This window comes from Geospiza fortis, unplaced genomic scaffold (assembly GCF_000277835.1).
Source record: "Geospiza fortis unplaced genomic scaffold, GeoFor_1.0 scaffold270, whole genome shotgun sequence".
Lineage (NCBI taxonomy): Eukaryota > Metazoa > Chordata > Aves > Passeriformes > Thraupidae > Geospiza > Geospiza fortis.
Window position 1 is genome coordinate 1,688,415 of NW_005054422.1, and position 24,652 is coordinate 1,713,066.

Genomic DNA, 24,652 nt, shown 5'->3' on the forward strand with positions numbered 1-24,652 from the left:
TACATGTTGTATACAAGTCAGGTTTCTTCACTAAAACTGCACAGTTTAAACTGAAAGAAGAAAATACATAATAGATACATTGATTTCTTTGTCTCATTAAAGCTTTAGGTATTTATTTCTACTTTCTTCTTTTCCTCCACCCTGTAATTTATGCTATGAGAGGAGGTTGCTCATAAATTGAGGAATTGTCAGTATTTCTTTTTTCACTCTGGAAATATATTAACACATGGAATATATTAAATATTTGAACTCCTGTATTTTTTAAACATACTGAGTAATCAACTTGTTTTTTCAAGACTCAAGAAGTCCAGAAAGCCATGGATGAGGGAAGATTTCTTGAGGCTGTGAGGCTTCGTGGAAGGTATGGCCGATAGCTTATATCAGTTTATTTGCTGTAGAATAGTTGCTTTGCTGTTATGCTGGCACGTGACATTTTATTTTAAATATTTTACTAACTGTATGGTTTTTTGGGTTTGAGAATGAGAGGAGACAGAAGAATTGTCTAAATAGAATAATTGGAATTCTTACTTGCACCAAAACAAACTGTATTCTGTTTCTCTGCTGTGTCAGACTGGAAGCTGTTCCTAGGGTAACTGGTCACAAAGCAAAAAGCTGCTGTGCTGTATGACCTGACTGGTAGCTACCATAAGTTTGTTTATTCATGAATTTGAGGCCAGTCCTGTGAGCTTGTTTGTAAATAGTTGGTAGTTTTCCAGCAGTAAGGTTGGAGGAGGTATTCTTCAGTCCTGTCAGGAGAGTGATTTCTGTTTCAAGTCATCTGATAATAAAATGCTTTCTCCTCAGTCTAGAAAACTAGTTTGTTAGCTGCATAGTTGTTTTATATTTTACGACTTTTATCTTAAAGAATGGAATATTTTTCATTGTTCTCTCATTTCTAGTTTTTGCTGTATTTTGCATTTGCAATAACAATGGTGTTAATATTTCATACCAGTTTTTTAATGTTTCTGAAAAATTCAAATGTTCCTTTAAAATAACTATGAGTTTAAAATGTTACTATTTTATTTGCTTATCTTATTTGCTCCTTTGTTTAGGAGCTTTGAAAACAACCTTAACACGTACAAATTACTGTCGCACAAAAAGCCAGATGCTGAGCTTCCAAAGGTAAGGGGATTTGTTGAATGTGCAATGCATGTCTGCTTTTGGAATCCATTAATAACTCCCTTCAGACCTCTATTATAGCATAGGTTACAAATTAAATATTATGAAGATGCTTGAAGCACACTAGTTTATTCTAATAATAGGTAACATTTTTAAAGTGAAATACAATTGTAACTAGAAAATTGCTGTAGACAGTTTCCTTCTGTTTTGGATGTGCAGCTGGTCCCAATTGTTAAAATGTCTGGTCGTAATAGTTACTGTTTTGCCCTCTGTTTCTAACCATGGAGAGAAGGAGGGATGATATTTAAGATCATGATTAAGACTGAAAATCTTTAGATAAAGGAGGCTTCTATATTAAAAGAATTCTAAGCTTTCCTTTTGAAGGGTAAAACTACTCATGGGTAAGGGCAAATACAGGAATTCATGGGAAGCAATACTGAGGATAGATCCACCACCTTTATGTGAAGTAAGTCACTCTGCATAATACAGTTTAAATTAAATGAACGGACATTTAGTTTCTTTGTAGTTCCTAAGATTTGTATAAGAGGAAATTTGGATTTATTTAGGAATCAGACACTAAATTTTGTTGCAAACAAATCTTAGAAGGGATTTATTTTTGGTTTATTAGAAGTTTACTGAATAATTCTGTTTGATCATAGTTGGTGACTATGTCATCTCATCTTGTTAATTCCTCTTTTAATTGTGGTTTGTGACCATTTGTTAACTTATTTGCATAATGTTGTTGCTGTTATACTTTCTCCCAAATAAATATTTGAGTAATGATTACTGGTGGTAGCTTCTCAATATTACTAAGGAGCAAAATTGCATTGGTAATACACTCAGGACCTAAGACTGCTAAGACTGACCTTAAAGAGATCAGGGAATTCAGGATTTTTTAGGTGGATATTTAACATTTTCTTTTGCAGATCAGGTGTTTGGGTGGTGGTTGGTTTTTTTGTTTTTTTTTTTTTTTTAATACAGCAATGCAAATCAAGGACTCTTAGTACTGGGCTTTTGTAATTTTTTAAAAATACTTCTGTCATACCTTCTGTGATAAATGGTGTTAGAAGGAAATGTAGGCCACGTATAATTACTAACTACTCAGATTTGACCATACTAACAAAATCCGTGTGCATTCAGTAAAAGAGGTTGAATAGGAATTAAAAAGTAGATGAAATGTGCATGTCACAGGAATTGAGGAAAGAGCTAAGCTGATCAGATCAGGAGAGCCAGCTGAACGCTCTGCTTCAGCAGTGCTTCTGCACACATTATATTTTGCTGTTTGTGATTGCATTGCATTTTTATACAATCCTTCAACTGTACCAAAACAAAAAAAAACCACCCAAAAAAGCCCTCTACGTATACTCTGGTTTGTGTCTCTTTTATTGTGGTTTTGGGGGGGGGCTGTTGTTGGTTTGGGGTTTTTTTTTGTTTGTTTTTGTTTGCTTGTTTTGGTTTTTGATCAGATGAGATTCCATGACAGTTACTTAACAACTATTCTATTTTTTTGTTGGTTTTTTTTTTGTTCTCATCTTCCAGAATAAAACTAAATACTTTCTACCTCTTCCTCAGGACCAAATTGTTATAGTTGTTATTCAAAAATGTTCTAAAAACTTCCATAATCTGAAATGTGTGCTGTTGGGAAAGATGCTGAGTGCTTGTGTTCACTAATGTATTGTCAGCTGCTTGAAAAACCTGGCCAATAGCTTAATTTTAAAACTTGTCTGTTCCTCTCTGCATTGTATTGATGATACACACATAAATGCTGTGGTGCTAGAGTCAGTTCCTACTTGTTTTTTCTTTTGCTATTGTTGGTGTGTTTGCAAAAAAAACCTTCCTGCTTTGGTAACATGAAGCTGGTTGAATAACAATGGCCAGGTTGAGGGGAGCTCTGAGCAGCCTGGTCTAGTGAATCGTGTCCCTGGCCATGTCAGGGGGTTGGATGAGATGATCTTTATGATCCTTCCAACCCAAGCTATTCTGTGATTCTATTTTAAGTTTCTTGAACCTGGGCTAGAATATAAAAACCTGAATAATTTAACTTGTAAACCAAATGGAATTATGATAAAGTCTTATTTAAGAACAAACATTCTTTTTTTTTTTTTAAATTGTTCGTCTCTTTGATATTCTGCAAGTGGGGAAATGTGTCTGCACCTTGCAATTAACTTCAAATTTTCAACATGTTTAGGGTCTTTGAAATTTTGTTTCCTGCATTCCAGTATTTAGCAACTGCATATGATGTACAAATTAACTATGGTGTAGAAATCAAAGTCCTTACTAATTATAATTTTTTATCTTGCAGAGTAATTTTAATGTGGCAGTTTTAAATGTGGGTGCCCCTGCAGCTGGAATGAACGCCGCCGTGAGGGCTGCAGTGAGAGTTGGCATGACTGAAGGTCACAAAATATTTGCTGTCATTGATGGTTTTGAAGGGTTCGCTAGAGGGAAGGTCAGTGTCATGTGTGTGCATTACCAAGTGCTAGGTACCCCATCCCACACCACCACCTTTGTTCATGTTCTTGGAAGGTGTGTTCTGTCATAACTGCCGAGGGAACTGGCTTTCTAAGTGCTTTTATTTCATAAAGATCTATAAAACCTAGATTGTAACTATTTCTCAACTATTCAAGTCTGTAAATTAATTTATGCTGAGTGTTACTAATCACGTGCTGCAGAGCTACAAAATGAGTTCAGATGAATCCTGCCTTTGAGTTTTGGTCAATGTTGAGCATATTGAAGTTTTTTCAGAGTAGCAGAATAATCTCTGATTCTAACCAATGAGCTATTGCACATGTATTCCTTTGCTGTAAGAAACTTTGTAATGGTGCTTATTGAGGGAGGAAGCTTTTCTTTCCTTAAGTAAGTTAGATTCTTCTATTTGCCTGTTTTTAAATGTTATGCATTGGTTGGTGTACTGAAGAGAAACTGAATGCAAGATTACTGATTTCTGTGCTTGGCTGGAGGCACAGATCCCAAAACTTACATCAAAAACCTAATTTTAGATTTTTTTTTGCTTCACATTCAGTAGGAGAGGATAGCTGAAAATAGGATTGAGATATGAAACACAGAGACAAGGTTCATCTTGGTCTGGAAGAAGAAAGAGCAAATGGAATGGAAGGACTTGCAGCCTAATGCAAGGCAACAAAGCAATTAGGGTATCCAGGGGTGTCACCAAAAGGGATTGTAGAAATTCAAGAGAAATAGAGTTAAACTCTTGCTGCTGTTTTCTTCCTTGGCCTCATTTAGTTTTAGTGATGTCAGTGTCCACAACTTCTTCCCACAGCTTTTTATGAAGTAGTACCTGTTGTTTGCTGCAGCTCAAGAGAATGAATTGGATAATCACTTAACGAAATCTCTGTTTTTACTTTTATTCAAAGATTAAGGAAATTTCCTGGGGAGATGTTGGAGGCTGGACTGGTCAAGGAGGATCAATTCTTGGTACAAAACGGTAACATCAATATTTTTGTCAATTGATATGATTAATTGTAGTGTTTTATATAACCACTGTATGATTCCATGTTCTTTTCTTCCCACAGAGTGTTTTTAAGTCCTCAGTTTTTGTACATTGGGGTTTTTTGAGTTTGTTTTTTGTTCAAATCCTTGTGTTCCAACTTGGGTATCCTTATAGTATTGAACCAGCTCTGAAAAGTGGGAGTTGGGACCTCAACTTAAAAATTTCCTGGGGTCCTTACACTTTAAAGCATTTCAAACCTGCAGTTTCTTTGCACTTGACATGAGTCCTTATTGTTTGTCTGGAGGAGCTACTTGCATGGATAAATATGTAAAACAAAAACCATTGTGTTGCTTGCTGACTTTATGGTTTCAGCTTAGTAATGAATTCTTAGTGCTTCAGAGTCTGTAAACTGTTTTTATTTTTCTTTTGGTTTAATGATTTTTAGTACTCTTCCTGCAAAATATTTGGAGAAGATTGCTGACCAGATGCGCACTAACAACATTAACGCCCTTATGGTTATTGGTGGATTTGAGGTACACTGAAATATCTAATTATGTCTAAGTAGACTAGAATTCCTAACAAAATTAATAGTTTGGTTTGACTTTTACCCAATCTTCATGTAAGATGCATTTGGTTCTATGTGTATTTGATACACAACATAGATAGTGTTTAGAATCATCAGTGTTGTCAATCAGTGGTTCTCTGGAAATTGGCATTTAATACAGTGACTGGAACTGCTAACAGATGTGCTAAATGGATAAATGAGATGAGGTAGTGTGATAGTTTTTTGTATTAAAATAAATTAACGACTTCTGTTGTGCAAGTTTCAGTCTATACTGTGTCAACACTTAGAACATCCTTGCAGAAGTTCTTGACTCTTAGTAGAAATTGCACTATGGTTCCTTATTTAAGCCACTCCTCTCACATAGTGCATGCCAAAATCTGTAATGGATCTAGAGAGGTATTTTTTTCTTGTATCTTCTGTTTGCTTTTTTCTAAAAAAACAATTAATTTTGGAAATTTTGATTCAGGAAAGTATTTTGCCCACTCCTTGCAGAGAATAATGTGCTCATTGCTTTTTGATAAAGAATGTGTCTTCCTTTTTTGTCCAAGCTGCTAGCTATGACCCTAATTCAGGAATATCAAGATTTTTAAATCAGGAGTAACAGTACCTGAAGATTGGGGAACTAGTTTGTTTTGTTAAAAACCAACTTTCTGTGCCTAAATTGTTCATTTTCAAGAGACCATATGCTCTGTTTATTGTTTTCAAATATATGCCTGTTTCTAATGCTTTCTTTTTTGTCTGTGTTAGATTTTAGTGGTTCCTTAGTGCTCTGACTTGCTGAAGTGTGCTGTGGTAGAAATGGCTCCCCCTGTGGCCCTTCTCATTTTGTCACTCCAAACTCTGCCCTTCCTTTATTCATCCTAATTTTTCACCTGATGCCTGTGCCCAACAGGCTTACCTTGGACTTCTGGAATTGTCAGCAGCTCGGGAGAAATATGATGAATTCTGTGTTCCAATGGTTATGGTTCCTGCAACTGTATCCAACAATGTACCGGGTTCAGATTTCAGCATTGGTGCAGATACTGCTCTGAACACTATAACTGATGTAAGTCTGCTCTGGTGTGCATATACTAACAAAGCAGTTGTTTAAACTTAATCAGTTGGCTACTACTGGATATTTTTGTAGACCAGAACTTCAGAAATGTGATCTGGGAAATTATAATTACTTGATATAACCACAGTCATGGCACCACTGTAGAAAAGAGAAAGTCTAGGATCCCAAATGCTTCCATTTAGTTTCTGCTAAAACCACAATGATCCCTAAATTTTTGAAGTGCTAGATAAGATGTTGTATAAGAAAGAAAGAAACCTAAAGCTGAGACTTGGATGATCATTTACACTGTGGAGGGGAAAAAAACCCCTGTTCATAATATATAGAGTTGTAGTATACCCAGCTGCAGCAAACACTGAGGAAAGTTGCTCTGTTGAGAGGGAGATTCTTAGTTATTTAACATCTTTCCTCCTCTAAGAGAATATGTAAAATCCATATTTCTCAGTAATAGGCATTACATTTATTCTCCTAATAGCAGATTTAATAAAAAGAGTTGAGATATGTTAAGTAAATTTTAAAAAAATCAAATCCAGTAATACAACATAAAGTAAAAAATTGAATGTTTAATCTCTTATGAGGAAAAAGCTTCTCTACTTTGAGTGTGCTAGAGCAGTGGAGAAAGCTGCCCAGGGAGGTAGTGCAGTCTCCTGTGGAGATAATCCAAACCCTCCTGGATTGTTCCTGTGTCACTGGCTCAGGTGTTCCTGCCTTGGCAGGGGTTTGGACCACATGATCTCACGAGGTCCCTTCCAACCCCAGCCATTCTCAGTTCTCTAATACTAATTTCAGTTGAACAGAAAGCTTAGTCAGTTGGACAAAAAGAGTTTCAAGTTGCTTTTGAAAATTAAATGACAGTTCTTTTATCACTTAAATATATTTGAAAATTTTAATCATAATAGCTTTTTAATGTCAAGGATTCTTCAGGTGCCACCAACTTTGAATGCACTACCATATCTTTTTTTCCCACCACCATTCTAACATAAATAATTTTAACTTCATCAAAGGAAACCCTTCAGTTAGGAAATATCAGTTTCCTGAAGTATTGCCTCGAGTAAGACTGTAAGCTAATTAAAATTCACTGAATTAATTGTTTATTGACAACTTGGGTTATATATCAAAAAAGTTGATGTTGTTTCCAGTTCTGGTAAATAAAAATATCTGTCCAAAATGACTGATCACGAACTAAGGTGAGTAAAATGATTGTGCATAACATCTGCTTTCCCTCTTTTCTTATCTTCATAAACTTTGTTAACCGTACTGACTTCTTTTTATAGGTAATTTCATGCAAAGGAGATATGTAGTAGTCAGTCAGTCTGTGTTGTTGTGGTTTGCTTTTCTATTTGGGTTTCTAGGTGTCATTTGCATTCATTAGATAAAGTGTTTGTATTTTCAATGTGAGAGTTGAAAACTTTTCAAAAGCTTTTATTTTTTTTTGCTAATGGCTTTCTTCTGGTTGTTTTGCATTTAATTTTGCCTAGATTTTTCTCTGGATTAAATATGAAAAGTAATGGCTTTGCAAGATTTATGTTCAGTTGAGTGGAAAATTAAATTTGGTGGGTTTTTTTGGTTTGGTTTGGTTTTTTTTCTTTTTTTTCTTTTTTTTTTTTTTTGGAGGGAGCAGACTTTTCAGACTTTTGCATTTGGAAGACATCTTTTCAGTTTTTTACTCTGTTTGAACATGATTCACAAAAACTCCCAGTGGAAAATGCATTCTTTCATTCTTGTGCCATGCTCAGATCAGGTGCAGTAGCAACTGTGCCCCTGTTAAATGTGACCAGATAAGCCCAGACCAGACTGTCATAAACAAAAGTAGGAGGTGGACATGAATATCCATTTTATCAGGTTTATAGACAGGTTTTTTTCCTGTTACCACTGTTAGGTCAATAAATGCATCATAGTTTACAATGCTGTCAGAGCACCAAAAGTGCTCAGTTTTTCAGTGCTGCCTGAACACCAAAGTGTCATCACACTCAGTTTTTCTGTGATATGGTTCTTACTTGTGTGCTCTTGCCTCCCTCTAGTCAGGTAAGTACAATTGTGCTGGTAATCAGGGATTGATGCTCTTTGGCATCATTAGACACTTGGCAGTTGTTTTAACTTGTCAGTTGTAAGTAATATGCTGAAACATTGGCTGATAAAATGTGTTAAAATTCTGCATTTAAAAAGCAAAAGAAAAAACAGACTTAACAGATACATAACTTCTGAATGAGAGATTAGTAAAGAGTGTGCTCCTCACAAAGGCATAAACATTGCTCAATAACTGCTTTAGATTCTATAACAGATCATGGGGACCCTTCTGAAATGTTCCATTTCTTCCACTTCTGTTTTAAAATCTTGGCTTCAAATTTGATTTATCTTCTGAATAGTGTTTTAAATTTATGATAAACTGTATTTTTCACTTCACTTTTCAGAATATTAGAAAAATGCTAATGACAGCCTAAAGTACCTGGGAAAAGCTGGATGTTTCTACCTGAGGAGAATATGCTTAAGGCTGATCTATATAGGCATAAAAAGTTATCCTTGTAGGATTGCAGGATAAGAACATGAACTTCAAATTTTCTATTAAATGAAGCATCACTAAAATAGCTACCATAATAAAAATATCTCTATTTTCAAGTATGTTGCTAATTCAATGAAATTAATAGGATATTATTTTAGATGTCAGACCTCAGGAATGTGACAGCCATGAAATGAAAGGTATCAGCTAGATGAGAATAATGGAACCTGAAAAAGGGAGAGGCTAAAACTTTCCACTGTGTTTCTTTGACAATCTTGCCTGTCTTTTCACCAAGGGAAAAGGGGGTACAGATTGATGATTTGGTTTTGTGGGAAAAAAAAAAAATTAAACGTTCCCTGAGGAACAAAGAAAACTACAGTCAGATGCCTTAAGGCAGTCTCCACACATTTCCCATGGAAAACTGACACCTGTACCCTCCCAGTAGCACGTGTGGCTCCACATTACTCTGAGCTAGGAAGCTGAAAATTAGCCTTGGCCACTAGCTAACCTGTTAATTTTTCATCTCCTTTGGTCCTAGTAACAGCTGATGTGGAGTAAGGGCAGTAGCTCCATTCCCTTCAGTGGGCATTTGTATTTAGATCATCTTAAAGTCAACAAACAGTAGTCTTTGCTTGACTGCAGAATTTTTATAAAGCATCCTTGGTTATGTTGGTTATGGCAACAACCTTTTTAGTAACACAAATCCAATAAAAGGGTATGATATTATTAAAACATTTTGTTAACACAGTGCAGTATCCCTCTATGGCCTTACTGTAGTACTTAAAAAAAATACTAGCATAGCAGTTGCTAAAACCATTGATTACTTATTTACCCTTTATAATTAAGTGACCATATATTAAAAGCATTTTCATGTTTTGCCACAGTGATGCAAAGATGTTGCATATAATCATCTAATGCTCAAGCTTGGTGAAGGTACAGTCATTGGATATGTTGGCTGAATCACTTGCATCAAATAAAATGGCAGTATTTAATGCAAGTACAACATATCATAACTGCATCTTAACATATCATAAATGCAGACTAACCAGTTATGTTAGTTATTGCTCTACATCTCCCTTTGACTTGTTATTCCAGAAGTCTTAATATAAAACCTTTTAGAGAAACTCATGTTCTGCAGATCTCCAGGAAGCTGTGTGGTTTTACCAAACTGCTGTTACTTTGTATGTCTTTATTCTTTTAATAGAAATAAAAGTTCCAAGCAGCCTGACTGGTCCAGGCAATTACTGGAATTTCCTAAGTGAAGTCTCAGCTACTCAAAAAACCAAATCCCAAATAAACACCTCCTATTTGTTGCTCCTGGCTGTAGTTCTTCAGAGCTCTTTGGGTCTGAAAGTGCCGTCTTTTAGACTGTGTTTCAACCTCAAACTGAAAGCACTGAGCCATTTCATTTACAAAACAGTGAGAAGAGAGAGGTTTTTTAGAAAGTTGGTTTGCATTTTTGCACCTACAGCCATAAATATCCTGTCTTCTCACTGAACAGGATCTGCTCTGTCTAGGACAAAAGCTCAGAAGGAGAACTCTCACAGGTAGGGGATTTACCCATAATTTTCTTCCATGTTTTTCCTTATACCAGTCACTGTGCAGATATGCCTGGAGATGCTTCAGTAGGTATCTAATTTTGATCTGCAATAATTGGCTTCTCTGAATCGATTTGAGAAATCAAGAAAATGAGACTTCTGTGAACATCAGTTGCTGGGAGAAAGAGATGAAAACATTGTGTCCTACGTAATCAGGCTTTCTGGTGGAGAGCCAACATGGGCAGTTTGAAAAATTGCCACACTTCATAAGAGATGCTGATGAGTCTAGATTAGAAATAATTGGAATAATGTAATGTATGTTTACTTAAAACAGCTGCAAAATCTCAACATTTGTTTTGACATCCACTAGGAGCACCTAATCCTTTTGACATGATAATATATTTTGTAGAATTTGGAGTCATTCCAAGGACCTAAAACTGCTTTTCAAAGAATCCTTGAACTATACTTGCAAACTTTATTAACTCATCCATGTGCATATGTTCCTGGATTTTTCTAGGCCTACATCCAGTCTGTGTTCACAGAGGCAGATGTGTGATGTTGATAGAAACTTTGAAGGCATGGGTGAACTTTTTTTTCCTTTCTCTTGGTGGAAATAGGTGCGTGTCTTGACTTTGTAGGATAACATAGTTTTTTTTTAAAGTGTCTTTCTTTAAGCATTTTCTTCAAGTTGCAAGGGTTTTACTAGTTAACTTTCTAAGCTCCTTAGCATGTATCAAACTCTGTTCTTTAAGTTCTTTCTTGTGGAATGATTTCCAGTCTAGCTTTTTGCTATGCTTTCCTGCCCAGCTGCTTCAAACCTCTCTGCTGTGCACACTTCACCTTCAGTCTGTACTAACTTGTACTAATCCTCTGCATTTCTTCAAAGAGCATTGTGCCAATGCAACCCCAGTGCACTGTTGTGGTATGTACAGGATATTCCCCCCCCCAATAATCTCACCAATTGTATTTACTTGGGCCAATGGACAGCCACATTTACCATCACACGCCAGGAGTCATTAGCAGAGCAGTTCAAAGACAAGGAATGTTTCACTCACACTTGTACCACTGCTTCAGGCCTTTGAAAGTTGTCTGCAGCTCTACGAGGCGCGTGCCAGCTTTGAGGAGTTTAATGTTCCTATCTGTGTTGTGCCTGCTACTATTAGCAACAATGTGCCAGGCACAGACTATAGCCTTGGTACTGACACTGCCTTGAATGCTATTGTGGAGGTAAGACTGCATATCTTTTAAAAGTTAAGATGATAAAATGTATAAGATGAGGTTACTTAAAGACTTTGAAATGTCTGCTTTTCTTAAATAACTCAGTTACTTGTGTTTTTAATGGTTATTAGTTCAGTTTTCCAAGACTGATTAAAGATTAACCTTAGAAAAAATATGTTAAATGCTTAATTTTTGGGTATTCTCTTTAGTTCTTCAAGACTCCTGCATTAGTGCTTAAGGTATTTGCTTTTACTGAGAATCAAATATTTTGCTTTCTTCAATTTCATTTTTATGTTAACTTAGGTAAAAGATTACTTAGGTAAAAGAAGAAAGCACATATTTTATAAATAAATGCCTCATTTGTTGGATGAACTGTTGACTGAGCTCAATGCAGTAGAGCATTTTAAGTACATGATTAACACTAAACACATGAATAATCCTGTAAACTCCCTTAGGCTTAACATACATTAAGTGCATATAAATGCATGGATAGTATAAGCAGTTAAGTCTGCCACTGATGTTCAGCTAAACAATGCAGGGTCAGAACAATCAGTGTTCTAGTTTTAGTCTACCATGGTTTTTCCCTTGGGTACAACTGCTTTATGAGCTCTTTGAGTTGTATTTACTCTGCTTAAGACACAGCGAAGGGAACTGATCTGAGGTGTAATGCAAACAAATGAGTAAATCTTACCAGCTCTGAGTTTTATCAAACCCATCCTTAGCAGGCCATATAACTAATCATGAAGTAATTTGCCAAGGAAGTAAAATCAACACTACAGATCCAGGGGGTTGGGAAAAGCAGATTTGTTTTCCTGCTTTATACAGTGTTCCTACACAGCGAGTGAAAAAGCTCAGTAGATAACTGGAAGAGCTGTGGCAGAAAACAGGGTGGCCTGGCCTTTGGGAGCTGCAGTGCAGCATCCCTGGGCTGAGATGTCCTCAGGTGTCATGTGGGCCCATCATGAAATGTTCATAGGCAGGACATGGGTAGTGCTTCACCACTCCTTTCCTTTTTCCCCCCTTGGCCTGACATTTATAGATTTATAGAAGTAGCTAAGTCTGCTAATTGTGATGATGCACCTTCAAAAGTGGTAACTCTGAAAACACAATGGGGCAACAAAAGATTGCATACAGTGCTGCTTCCTCTTACATAATTGTTTTTGATACTAATTTACAGTTTGTATAGATATCAGTAATGCTTTCTGTAAAAGAAAAAAATGGTTGCATCATTTGAATTTTATTGTCATTAGGATGTTTAGTTAATAGCAGAACACTTGATTTGGTGTTTCAAACATTAGGATTTCTCATTAAGCTGGGTCAGTTCATATGAAAGCTCAACTAGCAATGGAATTAAAAAAAAAAAAACCTCATGCCTTGTTTATGATGTCTGAAACCTGCACCAGGCATCTGAGGTTTGGCTTTTCCAGCCTGTAATATAGTGTATGAATTAATAATTCCTTTAAGTCTACCTGTGCCAATTTCATATTTGGGTATTTCTGTCACAGTAATTCTGAGAAAGCAAGAGTAGTAGAAAGTTTGCACTCCATCTCTTTTATGGTTAAGGACAGAAACCCCTCTAAGTAGATTTCAACTGATTAGTCCCATTGGCAATGACTGATTTACCTCCTTGCTTAGTACTTGGAGATTCTCAAAAGGCAGAAAATTCCACTCTCCTGCCAGCAGATGGGAAATCTTTTTAGAAATCTTGGGATTTACAAATACTAGAAGTCTCTTAAAATGGTGGAAATCTTCACATGTATCTTTATTGTCTAAAGACAAGATTGTTTTACAACGTAAGTTAAAGATATAGTACCTATCCAGTTTCAGACAGCCCTTTAAAAAAATGAGTTAAATTTCTCCAGTGCTACAGTATTCTGCAAAAATTTTCATGAAGTAATGTCTGCAAGGAGAAAGTAAAGTGCTTGGTGACACTGTAAAACCCAAGACACGTAAGTAAAAGTGTCATTTTGAAAAACTGACAGAAAGTCAACATAGACTTTCGTGACATAGTTTGTTATGGAGATACTTCTCTGCTTGGGATAACAGATTATCCATATTCTGAATAAATTCATGTGAATGCTGCACTTCTGTGTGTAAGCACATAATATGCATATATGCAAATAAATAAATATGTATAAATTAAATTACACGTATCTTTTCCTAGCTTGACCTAAATACCTGCATATACTGGTCTTAGTCTTTAAATGCATTAAACTCTTGTATGTTAGAAGTTCTAGAGTTTCTATATTAAGTTTTCTCATGTATCAGGTAATGATTTGTTCTGTGATGTGTTAGGTATGGTTTTAAGGGCCATATTGCTCACAATCTGAATTTCAGAAGTAGTATTTTCAGTTAGCTGAATGAAGTTCTGGTTTTAAAAAACCGTGAACTAGAAATACCTCAAATATTACAGCACCTACAGTTACTCATTCAAAAAATCAGAAAGTCAGGGAATTTTTTAATGTTACCATAATTCAGGATGCAAGATGACAAACTTTCCAGGTACTTTCATTTCCATTTTTATTAAACAGAACTGGTGTTGGGACACTACATCAGTTTCACAAAATTCTTCCTGTCACAAAGTGTGGTACATCCTATTTATTTATTTGTTTCTAAGACAAAGAAGAAAATGGGGCCTCTTTATTTCTCTGACTTGCTTTCTGAAAGGAAAATACATTAATCAACAACTTTAAAATAACTCACCTCATTCCAGGAGGTGAGTTTGTCAAATAGATTCTTGAGTATTACTAAAACCTAAAGGTGGATAGTAAACTAGTTCCTAAGTTTCTGCATCTTCCTGTGTTACAGTGTTTTCCTAAGATTCCTAGGTCTTGCCACACTGGAGTTTGCCTCTGTCTTTGTTACTTTCCTCTTCTCTTAGGCAGCTCTAAGAAATATTGCTGTTAACTGGTTACATGTAAGTAGCAGATCTCCGTGTAGAGAACATTTCTTGTGCTGGTCAGAGTAAGGTGCAAGTGGAGATTTCAGTCTTGTTACAGTAACTATGTACCTGTTAGTAAAAAAGCGAAAGCATTTTAAAACATGCCCCAGTAGTGCTTGAAAGAATTATATTTATGTGGAAGTCATTACTGGAAAGTAATTGGGCAGTTCATGCTCAGGACTTAAGAAGTTCAGTATAGATGGGAATGCAGTGAATTTTAATATCAATGCTAAGAAGAAGTAATGAATAGAGTTAAAGAAGAGAAGTTTATTCATCCCACAATTCCTTGAAAAGCTTCATTATATCTACTTGTATCTGTGTTAGAAAATGCAGATACACAACTGGTTAATGCCACTGCAAACCAAAATGAACTCTTGTTTCAGTATTTGCAGGAAGGAAGTAGATGCTAAGAATTGCTAGTAGAAAAACATTTTATTTCTACCCTGGTGTTCAGTATATGATCTATAAGAAATCCTGGATTGGATAATTATTATAGTTACATGCACTATGCCGTTTCAGAATTCTTAAAAGATTCCTTCTTTAGAAATGCTTTATTTTTAACTTTTTTGTTACCAGTAGGTGACACAAAGTTGCATGACATACAAAAGCGTAAGCAGTGAGGGGTTGTAGTGCATACTCAGGCTGTGGTGTCTCTGAGCAGACGTGTGACCGCATCAAGCAGTCGGCCAGCGGCACCAAGCGCCGCGTGTTCATCATCGAGACCATGGGCGGCTACTGCGGCTACCTGGCCAACATGGGGGCCCTGGCAGCAGGAGCTGATGCTGCTTACATCTTCGAGGAGCAGTTTGATATCAGAGAGCTCCAGGTATTCAGCACCTTTTGCTCATTCTTAACTAAGTCTAAAGCTGTTGTACGTGTGTATCATAACGTGTGTACTTCAAGTAGATGGCTCATGGAAGAAAGAAACAGCTGAGGGTGGGCCTGAAATCTGTGCTTGTCATGCCAGTTCCTGTGCCATAATATAATATAAAGGAGTGTAGACACAATCACTGTTGACACCCAAGTTCAGTAAGATGACAAAAATAATTGTATTGGCCATTAAGCACTACTAGATTGTTTCATATTTAGTCTTCTGATTGAAATTCAAATTAAATTAACAGACCTGGGTAGTTTTAAAATTAAGCCAAAAAAAGAGAACAGTATCTTTTCATTATGGCACAGTTGTATTTAAAAGCTGTTCAGGACAAGAACTGACCAGTATGTCAGGTTTATTAGATACTGACTCTGTTACCACAGCTATTCAGAGCATGTCTGGAAGTGTTACTAAAATAAAGCCCTCAGGCTTTAAGGATTATGGATTATGGTGTGGTACACACACAAGCTGAAAGGGAACTTGTCTGCTCTGAGGAGTTTACACTTCTGAGATGGTTAGTGCTAGCTGCAGTCATGGGCAAACACAAAGCTAAAAGGATAGAAATTTCCTGAGAAGCACAGAGATGTGAAATGAACCAGAACTTATCCCCATGCAGTTGTTGCCAGGACTGGAAGTAAGGGCAGGCTGTAAACTTCAGTGGCAATTTGTGTATTTTTATGTATACCAAGCTGGATGCTGTACCAGTACAGAATATAAAACCTCCTTTGATTTAATAAAATCTGTTACTTCTGATATAAAGATGTTAGTTTTAACCCAAGATGAATTGCCATACACAGCATGTTATCTTGCATCTCCAAAAATCTTGATAATTTGAATTTGCACATAATGCTTTATGTGGAATATTTGACAGAAGTTCTCAGGAAATGTAGACTCATTAAAGTTGTTTCAGAGTTCTGTACAAGTCTTTAAAAATACTTTTGTTTCTAGGCTAATGTGGAACACTTGACTGAAAAAATGAAAACCAGTATTCAGCGTGGTCTAGTGCTGAGGTAAGTAAAAGTAGTTGTAATAGATGGCATCAGTGATACTGAGCATTCCCAGCAAGGCAGGCTGCTTGGCCACTTGGAATGACACTCCCAAGTCTATATTCCTTGATTATTCCTTTAACTTGAGATTTTTAGAAAAGCTGTGCTCCAAAAGGCAATTCTGTGACCTGTCTGGAAGTGCAAGTCCAAAACTTCTTTTTATGTAAATATATTTGCTCTGTAATCTAATACTTCATCCTATTTTCAGTCTGTTTTCTCATTGGGTTTATCTTTTATTCCAGATTCCTTCTTACTAAAGGTAGTGTGTCACACTGTGACCTTTACTGTAAAAACCCTAAAAATCGTGAATCTGTTACATAAAAGTGAGTGAATGTGATCAGATGAAAATGTCCCAGCCAGGATTACTGCTATCAAGAAAAGGGAAAAGACTTGTCATTCAGTAGCTTGAAAGACATCCAGTGCTTTAGAGTAAATTTGCTAACTGGCCTTAATTGTTACAGAAATGAGAATTGCAATGAAAACTACACAACTGATTTCATTTATCAGCTGTATTCTGAAGAAGGAAAAGGAGTGTTTGACTGTCGAAAAAATGTATTGGGCCATATGCAGCAGGTAAATACAACCCTACAGTTACAGACAGCACTGACTTTGTGTGCACAGAGTATATACACTACACTATTCAAGCATTTGAAACAAGTCTGACTCAAGATAAAGGAAAAAAAATATGGATTTTTGTTTGTAGGCAACTCAGAAGGATTTTTTAGCATCAAGTTTTATTGCAAACCCTTTTTAAAAATCTAGGGAAAATGCATTAGATTCTTTATGAATTTCATTTTTGTTCTTCTTCTCTCTATATTAATAAATATTTCCACTTTTTGTCTTGTATTTAATTGTAATACCTTCTCCATAATACAATTATCTGCCCATCCATAATGTCTCTGCCTCTTGAATCCTCTTGAAGAGCAGAGATTTCATTAAGAAAATCTATGCAGATGGGTGTTTTTGTGGAAGAGACAGAAGTGAGCTACTCCTTTGGCCTGTGTTGTCTGCATGGCTTTATCTCACTGTGCAGCTGGTTGGTGGGCAAAGGGAGTTCCTGATTTGGCTACACTTAACACTGAGGCTGACCTGGAGGAAAACGCACAGTCCCCTCCATTCTTCTAAATGAGAAATAGTATTGATTCTGTGGGAATTCCACAGGTGCTGAACACAAATTTTAAACACCTTAGACTGACTAATGGGGTGGGGCTTTTGGTTTGTTTTACTAAGTGGGGGAAATGGAAATAAGAGGTAGAGGAGGCCATTAACAGAGATAACTGCTAAAACAAACATCAATCCTGCTTTGATAAGCTAACCCAGAATTCAATTTTTGCACAGGGTGGAGCACCTTCACCATTTGATAGGAATTTCGGGACAAAAATCTCAGCAAAAGCTATGCAGTGGATCTCCAAAAAACTGAAGGAAACCTACCGGCAAGGTGCAGAAACGTTTGGTGCAGTCTCTTGTTACTGTCTTTGATTGTCTGTCAGTATGTAAGATTCCTCCACTTTGCAAACATATGACAATTTGTTAGTCAACATACTTCTTCCCATCTTGGTATTTTTTATTATTCAGTAGTGCCTTTCTGTGCTTCTTGCTGTATGAGCATTTCCACTTGAGTGAGGTCAATAATTCAGATAGCTGTTTCATCATCCTCTTAAAATAGCCAGTGTGATGGAAGGTTTACATGCATGCAGGAATTGATGTTTGTATAGTTACATTTGTTCTTTTTTGTTTCATGCTGCCTTCATGGGAGACAGGAGGTAATATTTAGTCTTTGAGAATTATTGTAAAGCACTACTTCCTAAAATCTGATCTAAAACTGGATGCTAAAATTCAATCATTTTGTTAACTGCACTGTTTTTTCATTGCTAATCACTGAAGTTAAGCTAAAAAGATCTAATCCTATTAAAGTACTAATTTGATGTTATATCAATCTATTAAATAATCAGCAGCTGAAATTAGGCTACTGTAAGTTTTTGTTTAGTTTAATTACAGAAAAGTGGTATTTGCTCTTATACTTGTAAGAAGGATGCTGAATTACTTCATTCTGTTTAGGAAAAGTATTTGCCAATACCGATGACTCAGTTTGTTTGCTGGGAATGCGGAGACGCAACCTTGTTTTCCAACCCGTGGCTGAGCTGAAGAGTGAAACAGACTTTGTGTACGTATGCCCTGCCTGGTGTAAACACCTCACCACAGCCTGCCTACTTCCCAACACCTTACTGCTTTTGCCTTAGGCCTGAATTCTGCCAGATCCACTTGGATTGTTTGCTTCTCTCTTGCTTTTGTGCTTTTACTTCATCCTCTTTACACCTGAAAGTCTCATGGTGAAGTCTGGAACTGCTGTCCTGTTAAGTAACCTCCATGTGATTGCCTTTGCCTTAATGCCTAGAATTACTTTACTTCTGTTTCAGTTCACTGGGACAGCATTTTTGTGCCAAATTTGGTATTATGTTTAACACTTCCAGTAAGACCTGTTCATTTCTTTGGGATTCTGTCCTTGATTCTTCTAGTTTGTGTCAGTGTTTTACATCCCCCCATGATGGTCAATGCCTGATGCCATTCCTAATGAAGGTGTTTGCCTTACCCCATGTATTTCACCTCCCTGTTTCCCCCCCAGACACAGGATTCCCAAGGAGCAGTGGTGGCTGAAGCTGCGACCGCTGATGAAGATCCTGGCCAAGTACAAGACCAGCTATGACGTGTCAGACTCAGGCCAGCTGGAACACGTGGCCATGCTCCCAAAGGAAGCTGAGACCGGAGCCATCTAAACACACCACATTTAGATTGTTGTCATAGATGCACATTGTGAGTAACAATGCTTTAGAATCGTTAAAGCTTTGTTTTGTAACATTTAAATTATTGTTCCAGCACTTTATGTGAAACAAGATGTTCAGCTGTCACACAGATTTTGTCCTGTTTGTGTGTTATATTTGAAACAAACCCTTGCATCTAATGGAAAACACCAGTACTGATACTGCCCTTTAACAAGCAAGTGCAACACCGTTCTATGCACTCCGTAAGTTACTCATCTACTGCACTTTGTTTCAGAGTACTTACACCCAAAAATAAGTGTAGATGGCTAGTTCTTGTGTGGAGTTACAGGATGTGCTTAATGTTTCTGAAATGAAGTAAAATACTGTTGCAAACATCACATGTGTGTTTACTTGCTTTAAACAGCTGGGGGAATAGCACTTGAAGGATTCTCTATAGACTCCAGTGAAGGAAAAAGAAACTCCCCTTTTCATTCCTCAGTGCTGCAGGAAGTAGTCACACCAGAGCAAATGTTTTTTCATTGCTGCTTCAGGATCAGGCTAGGAGTTGGAATAATTTCCCCTTGTACAGGAAAGATAAAACTAGTTCTTGGGGTTGGGAGTGGGGAAGAACAGCTTTAGCAAGGTGACATTCGTAAGGGTGTAATCTGGCCCTTGCTTCATGTTTCCTTTTTCTCAGAGCTTCTTTAAGATTAACACCCCCAATACTGATCAGAAAGGGTAACAAGGCTGAAAAACAGCCAAAAATGTTTTCTCATGCTAGTTTATGTTAACTGGACCTTGACAAGGTAAATCATGGTGTACCAAAATCTTGCCCAAACTGTCAAACTAAACCGAACTTTATACAAAATAGACTCCCCTGATTGATTAGGGATTTTCCCACTGCACTGCACACTCAGCTGGGTGGAATGTACTGTCACAGACTGCTCAGGGTGGAGGTGGCTTATGCAAAGGCAGCTGGAATTACCACACCACAGAATGAAATCTGTCAGTATGAGAGACAGCTCTTTATATACCCAACACAAACATGATTTCAAACAAAACACCATTTAAAACTAGAGTTTTACATATATAAAAATATTTCATTTATATAGTGTTCATATGTGATTGGAGGAGTGAGGCTTCAGTAAAAGATTAAGGTCTGTCTTTGCCATGCAGAGCATGTAATTCTTGCTCTCAAATACTGAATGGTTAGAAAATTTTTCACATCATTATTCTGAGAAGGGGAGCTTCTAACTGGTTTGGTGAACACTGTTAAAAGCCAGCAATGAATATTTCAGTTGGACCATAGCACTGCTAGAAGTTACTAAAAACCCCTAATGTTCTAGTCACACCCAGAGAAAAGCCAAAGTCATCGTTTGACCCATGAGGGATCTTTGGTGATATCTGCATTTTCTGGGCCAAGTACAGCTTGACCACGAGTGCTCTTCCCAGCTGCAAGGTACCTGGAAATAAAAAAAACCCCATAAACAAGTGACAAACTGCTACATTTGGCTAACCACAGCTCTGCTGTGAAAGTTAAAAATACTCCCATCTCAGGAAGAGTGTCCTTTGCTGTATAAAATTTGTGTTGTGCCCACTCATCACAACAACCTCTCCTTAACCCTGTACTTGGCTGTGGTGGAATTCTTACATCTACAGTGGAAGTCAGACACAAAATGCTACAAGTGGAGTAGAACCAGCTCATATAGTGCACTCATACCTACTCATATAGTCTACCCAGACAGTTCCTGTGCCTTTCAAAAGTAAATCAAACCAAATCTCCCACAAACTCAGAGTGTAGGAGGGAATTACATCTGCTAAATGTGCAATAAACAGGATATAATTAACATATCCTTTTCTAGGTTACAGAAGAAAATAGTGAAAATAGTATGAAAGACCAAGGGAAGAAAACCAGTAACTTAAATATGACAACTGAGCAGAGGCTTACTTGTTTGATACATCAACCAAGTTATCACTGTTGACAGCAAAAAGTTGTTCTCTGTGCGACTGCTTCATTTCATCTGAAATGCCATACAAGAAATGACCCATTCCTAGGGAAAAGAAAACAAAACCACACACTGCTCTGGTGCACTGGAATCTGTCACAGCCACATGCAAGGAATGAGAGCAAACTACAACAGGAATGTGTGCTCAAAAGGAATAGAGACTTCCATTAAACCATCATGCTGAGATAATATCCAACTGACTCAAGCACAGTAAGTTAAAACCAGGGTGAGGTAGTAACAGTTTCCTATTTAAGAAAAAAGCAATTCTATTTTGGCAAATTATTTAGTTTGTCAAAAATCTGAATGTAACAGTGGTCCAGGAAACAAACATAATTAATTCTGAAGAGTATCGGTTCTAACAACTTTTTTAAACAAACTGCATTTCATGAAGCTTCTGTTTTTTGGAACATTTTAATTCCAGTCAGTTGTGATGTATCTGCAATGTGAAGGTTTGCTCACAGTTTTGTACTACATGCAGAAATCTGCATACAAATACTTTAATGTTTTGTTGGAGCATTTGCCCGCAGCATTTTAACTGCTCCTTGAACAACCAGAGAACTCCAAAATAATCACAGAAAAGCTTTTTGTCAGGCAAATAACCACAGGGAAATAAAGGTAGCTGGGAGGATTGGAGTCAACTTAGTCCAACCTCCTGCCCATGGCAGGGCTGACTGCCCAGCCAGGTAAGGTTTTCACATCCATCTGCAGCGCCCAGTCACTCAAATGCATCAAGGGACAGACGTTCCTTGCACCAGTTCCCAGGCCTCTGGAACAGAGCTCTCCTATTCAGTGCTCTGTTAAGATCTGTGTTCAAATGCCAAAGAATGTTCATCATCCCTCGCTGACACCAACACCCAATGTGCAGGCACCGCACTCCTGTGCACCTCGCACCCGCTGCTTTTTAACTGCCCAGACCAAAACCAGATCCTGACAGGTAAAAGCTTAATTTGAAGTGTTCTTGTTTAAAAAGTTAGTGCTAATACAAGCACATTTTAAAATAATGCTGATCTTAACCTTGTCATTCTTTTGTGCATGGGAAGGAAATGTGTTTTAACTGGGCAAGTTTTGGATTGAAATTCAGCTAGAGAACAAGGGAGGGAAGTGAGGACAGCAAAGCTACATGTCAGTAAACTGAAAAGATACTACCAATGCACCATGAATGTGCACATCTGCAAAGAAGCTAAAAACACCCTCCACCCCAGCAGACAGACTTCTGTGCTCTAACTTCAGAGAACATATGCACAAAGGGCTAGAGACATTCACGGTCAGTATGCCTGCTTGAGTCAGGAAAGTAATCCCTCAGCTCTTTTTGAATCAGAGGACCAGTATTTCTATTCATTTATCTGCATATAATGCTCTCCAAACCTAAAATAATTTCCTCAATCTACCTCCATGTGACACACAGGAGCAGTAACACAAAACTTCAGCAGAACCTGAGTGGATGAGGTGTTTCTGAAAAGGAGCAACAGGAGCCAACAGATTCACTGAAACTGCCATTATCTCTCATCTTCCAAACACAAATTTTATCACCTAACACAGTTTAGCAAACTATTTTCTTCCCTTTAAACTGAAATTAAAAAGCAAATAAACACTGACAGCCCTGAGAGGATGATGAGAAATGTACCTTTGTCTGAAGGAGCTATTGGTGCATCCACAGCAGCAAACACTGCTAGTTTAGCTTCATCAATATCTTGCTGAGTGAATTCTCCAGATTTGGCCCATTCGACTGCTTTTTCAAATGTTTTCAAGGTGGCTAATGAATTTGGGTCTCTTAGAATAAAAAGAACACATAAAAATTGATTACTTCAGTCTTAAAAAATGAAAAACCAAAATTCCTTTATTCTCATTTCATTCATAATTTACTATGCATCACACATGGGGAAAAACAAATTATAAACTTCATTTTTTTTTTTGTACAAAAAGAGGTTCTGGGGTTTAGTTTTGCATTTCTTTTCCAGAAGAAAGTATTGTTACAAACCAAGCAAATTCACAATTTTAGATACACAGGTACAGAATTTCAGCTGCCTAAAAGTAGTTCAAGATGGTGTAGAGAGAAGTGGTGTAATAAAAGCAGGTCAGGTAAGCCAGTGCTGTTCACAGTGGGCTCAAAAAACATTACTGCCCACACCAGGAATATTTATGATATGCCCTATCTTCTCTCAGTTGCTTTTCTTGCCACACCTGTTTTTACTCTCTGTAAAACAGGTGCCACAGGTTAACTACTACTGGCAAGTCGAGGACTACTGCCAGGACAAGTCCTACCAAGTTGAAACTTCACAGAAAGACCAGACTGCTCAAACCTCAGTCAGGAACCCTGACCAAGCACTGTGCCAGCCTGCCTCTGGGCTAGGAAAACAACTGAAGCCAGGACTCCAGCCACACAACACTGCTAGCGGGGATTACAACTATAATACCTCTAGTTGAAATTTCATCAGAAAGTGCCTTGGTAAGCTGAATACAGGGTAACTGTTCTGGACTGGCAAAAGAGAAAAACAGAAAAGAAGGAGCAAGCAGTTCTAGCTTATCCCCAGCAATGCTTTGTGCTGAATCTCTGATGATTTCAGACAGTTGCTTTAAGGAAGCTACTTATTTTCAAACTCAGGACCTTAGGGAACATCATCATTCTACTTCATGGTCTCAAATTTACAGTAATCTTAAATTTCCTTTTTTAGGGCTTCCTTAACGCATAAATAAACAAGTGCAAGCCAGTTATACATAAATCTGAGACTGAGACAGTAAACACCAAAGTGCAGAGGTGCAGCAGTGGTTGCTACCAGCAGAGATAAATTAAGCTTTCCCAAGGATACAAACAAGATAAAGCAAGGATGGTTTTATTAGGCAATCTAACTTCATCAGCATTGAATCACTCACTTAATTTCATCTTTTTTATTTCACTTCTTCTTGAAAGACTGCTACAAGGAAGTCAAAAATAAGGCACAGTGAAATGCAGTCAGTGGTCCCCTCAGCCATCAAGAGGAAAGAAATGCACTGTTACCTGTAGGAGTAGAATGTGAATATGCCATTTTGACTAAGTTTAGCACCTCCACCATAAGCCCCTCCTTTCTCTCTGATTTCTGTATGTAGGAATTTAGCTGTCATCAACCGTGCAAGAATTCGAAGGCTGAAATGAAAGAAATAGAAGCAGTGAAGATGTGAACTGGGCAATAGTAATAGTCTCAACTGCCTCTAAAGCTCCCCCAGATCCCCATTTGCAATGCACTGCTGCTTGTAATCTACGACATTTTCAACAGCAATGCTCGCTATTTAATAACAGCTGAATAATGTCACATCACTGTAAGAGGGGCTCTGAACTTTGTTACATGCAACAGGACTGGCAACTCAGGACATGTACAAGTAGGCAGGGCTGTTTATTCCAAGGTAGGGGACAGCAGCCCCTCATTACTTAATCCCAGCATTTACAGGGCTGCTCTGGGCCCAGCTGCTTTGTAAAGATTTTGTGACAAATGCACTGAAAATTATTTACTATCAACACTCCATTTTCTGCAGTCAGCCCAACCCTTTCCATTTTGCTTTGTGCTGTGCAGTGCACTGAGAGCTCCCTGATGTTCTGCTTCCCACCTGGCATAG

General features: G+C 37.4%; 2 protein-coding genes across 3 annotated transcripts in view; one reads left to right on the forward strand and one right to left on the reverse strand.

The window, feature by feature from the left end:
* Positions 1-19,457, forward strand: part of PFKP (phosphofructokinase, platelet) — a 42,272-nt gene extending 22,815 nt beyond the window's left edge. Inside the window, exons 11-22 of one of the 2 annotated variants that reach the window (XM_014309349.1) lie at positions 297-361; positions 1,053-1,122; positions 3,422-3,568; positions 4,494-4,564; positions 5,016-5,103; positions 6,028-6,180; positions 15,042-15,206; positions 16,203-16,264; positions 16,762-16,873; positions 17,639-17,738; positions 18,359-18,464; positions 18,924-19,457. In XM_014309349.1, the coding sequence (XP_014164824.1) occupies positions 297-361; positions 1,053-1,122; positions 3,422-3,568; positions 4,494-4,564; positions 5,016-5,103; positions 6,028-6,180; positions 15,042-15,206; positions 16,203-16,264; positions 16,762-16,873; positions 17,639-17,738; positions 18,359-18,464; positions 18,924-19,074 (1,290 nt within the window). In that variant the 3' untranslated portion in view covers positions 19,075-19,457. Of the gene's footprint in view, positions 1-296; positions 362-1,052; positions 1,123-3,421; positions 3,569-4,493; positions 4,565-5,015; positions 5,104-6,027; positions 6,181-11,295; positions 11,449-15,041; positions 15,207-16,202; positions 16,265-16,761; positions 16,874-17,638; positions 17,739-18,358; positions 18,465-18,923 lie in introns of both variants that reach the window. The other variant, XM_031061695.1, reaches the window with a different exon arrangement.
* Positions 19,458-20,056: 599 nt separating this feature from the next.
* The window catches only part of PITRM1 (pitrilysin metallopeptidase 1), a 27,185-nt gene continuing 22,589 nt past the window's right edge, over positions 20,057-24,652 (reverse strand). The window contains exons 22-26 of the mRNA XM_031061696.1: positions 24,649-24,652; positions 24,060-24,239; positions 22,689-22,834; positions 21,008-21,110; positions 20,057-20,522 (exon numbers count right to left, since the gene is read on the reverse strand). The exon at positions 24,649-24,652 is cut by the window's right edge and continues 70 nt beyond it. Of these exons, the coding sequence (XP_030917556.1) occupies positions 20,429-20,522; positions 21,008-21,110; positions 22,689-22,834; positions 24,060-24,239; positions 24,649-24,652 (527 nt within the window). The 3' untranslated portion in view covers positions 20,057-20,428. The remainder of the gene's footprint in view (positions 20,523-21,007; positions 21,111-22,688; positions 22,835-24,059; positions 24,240-24,648) is intronic.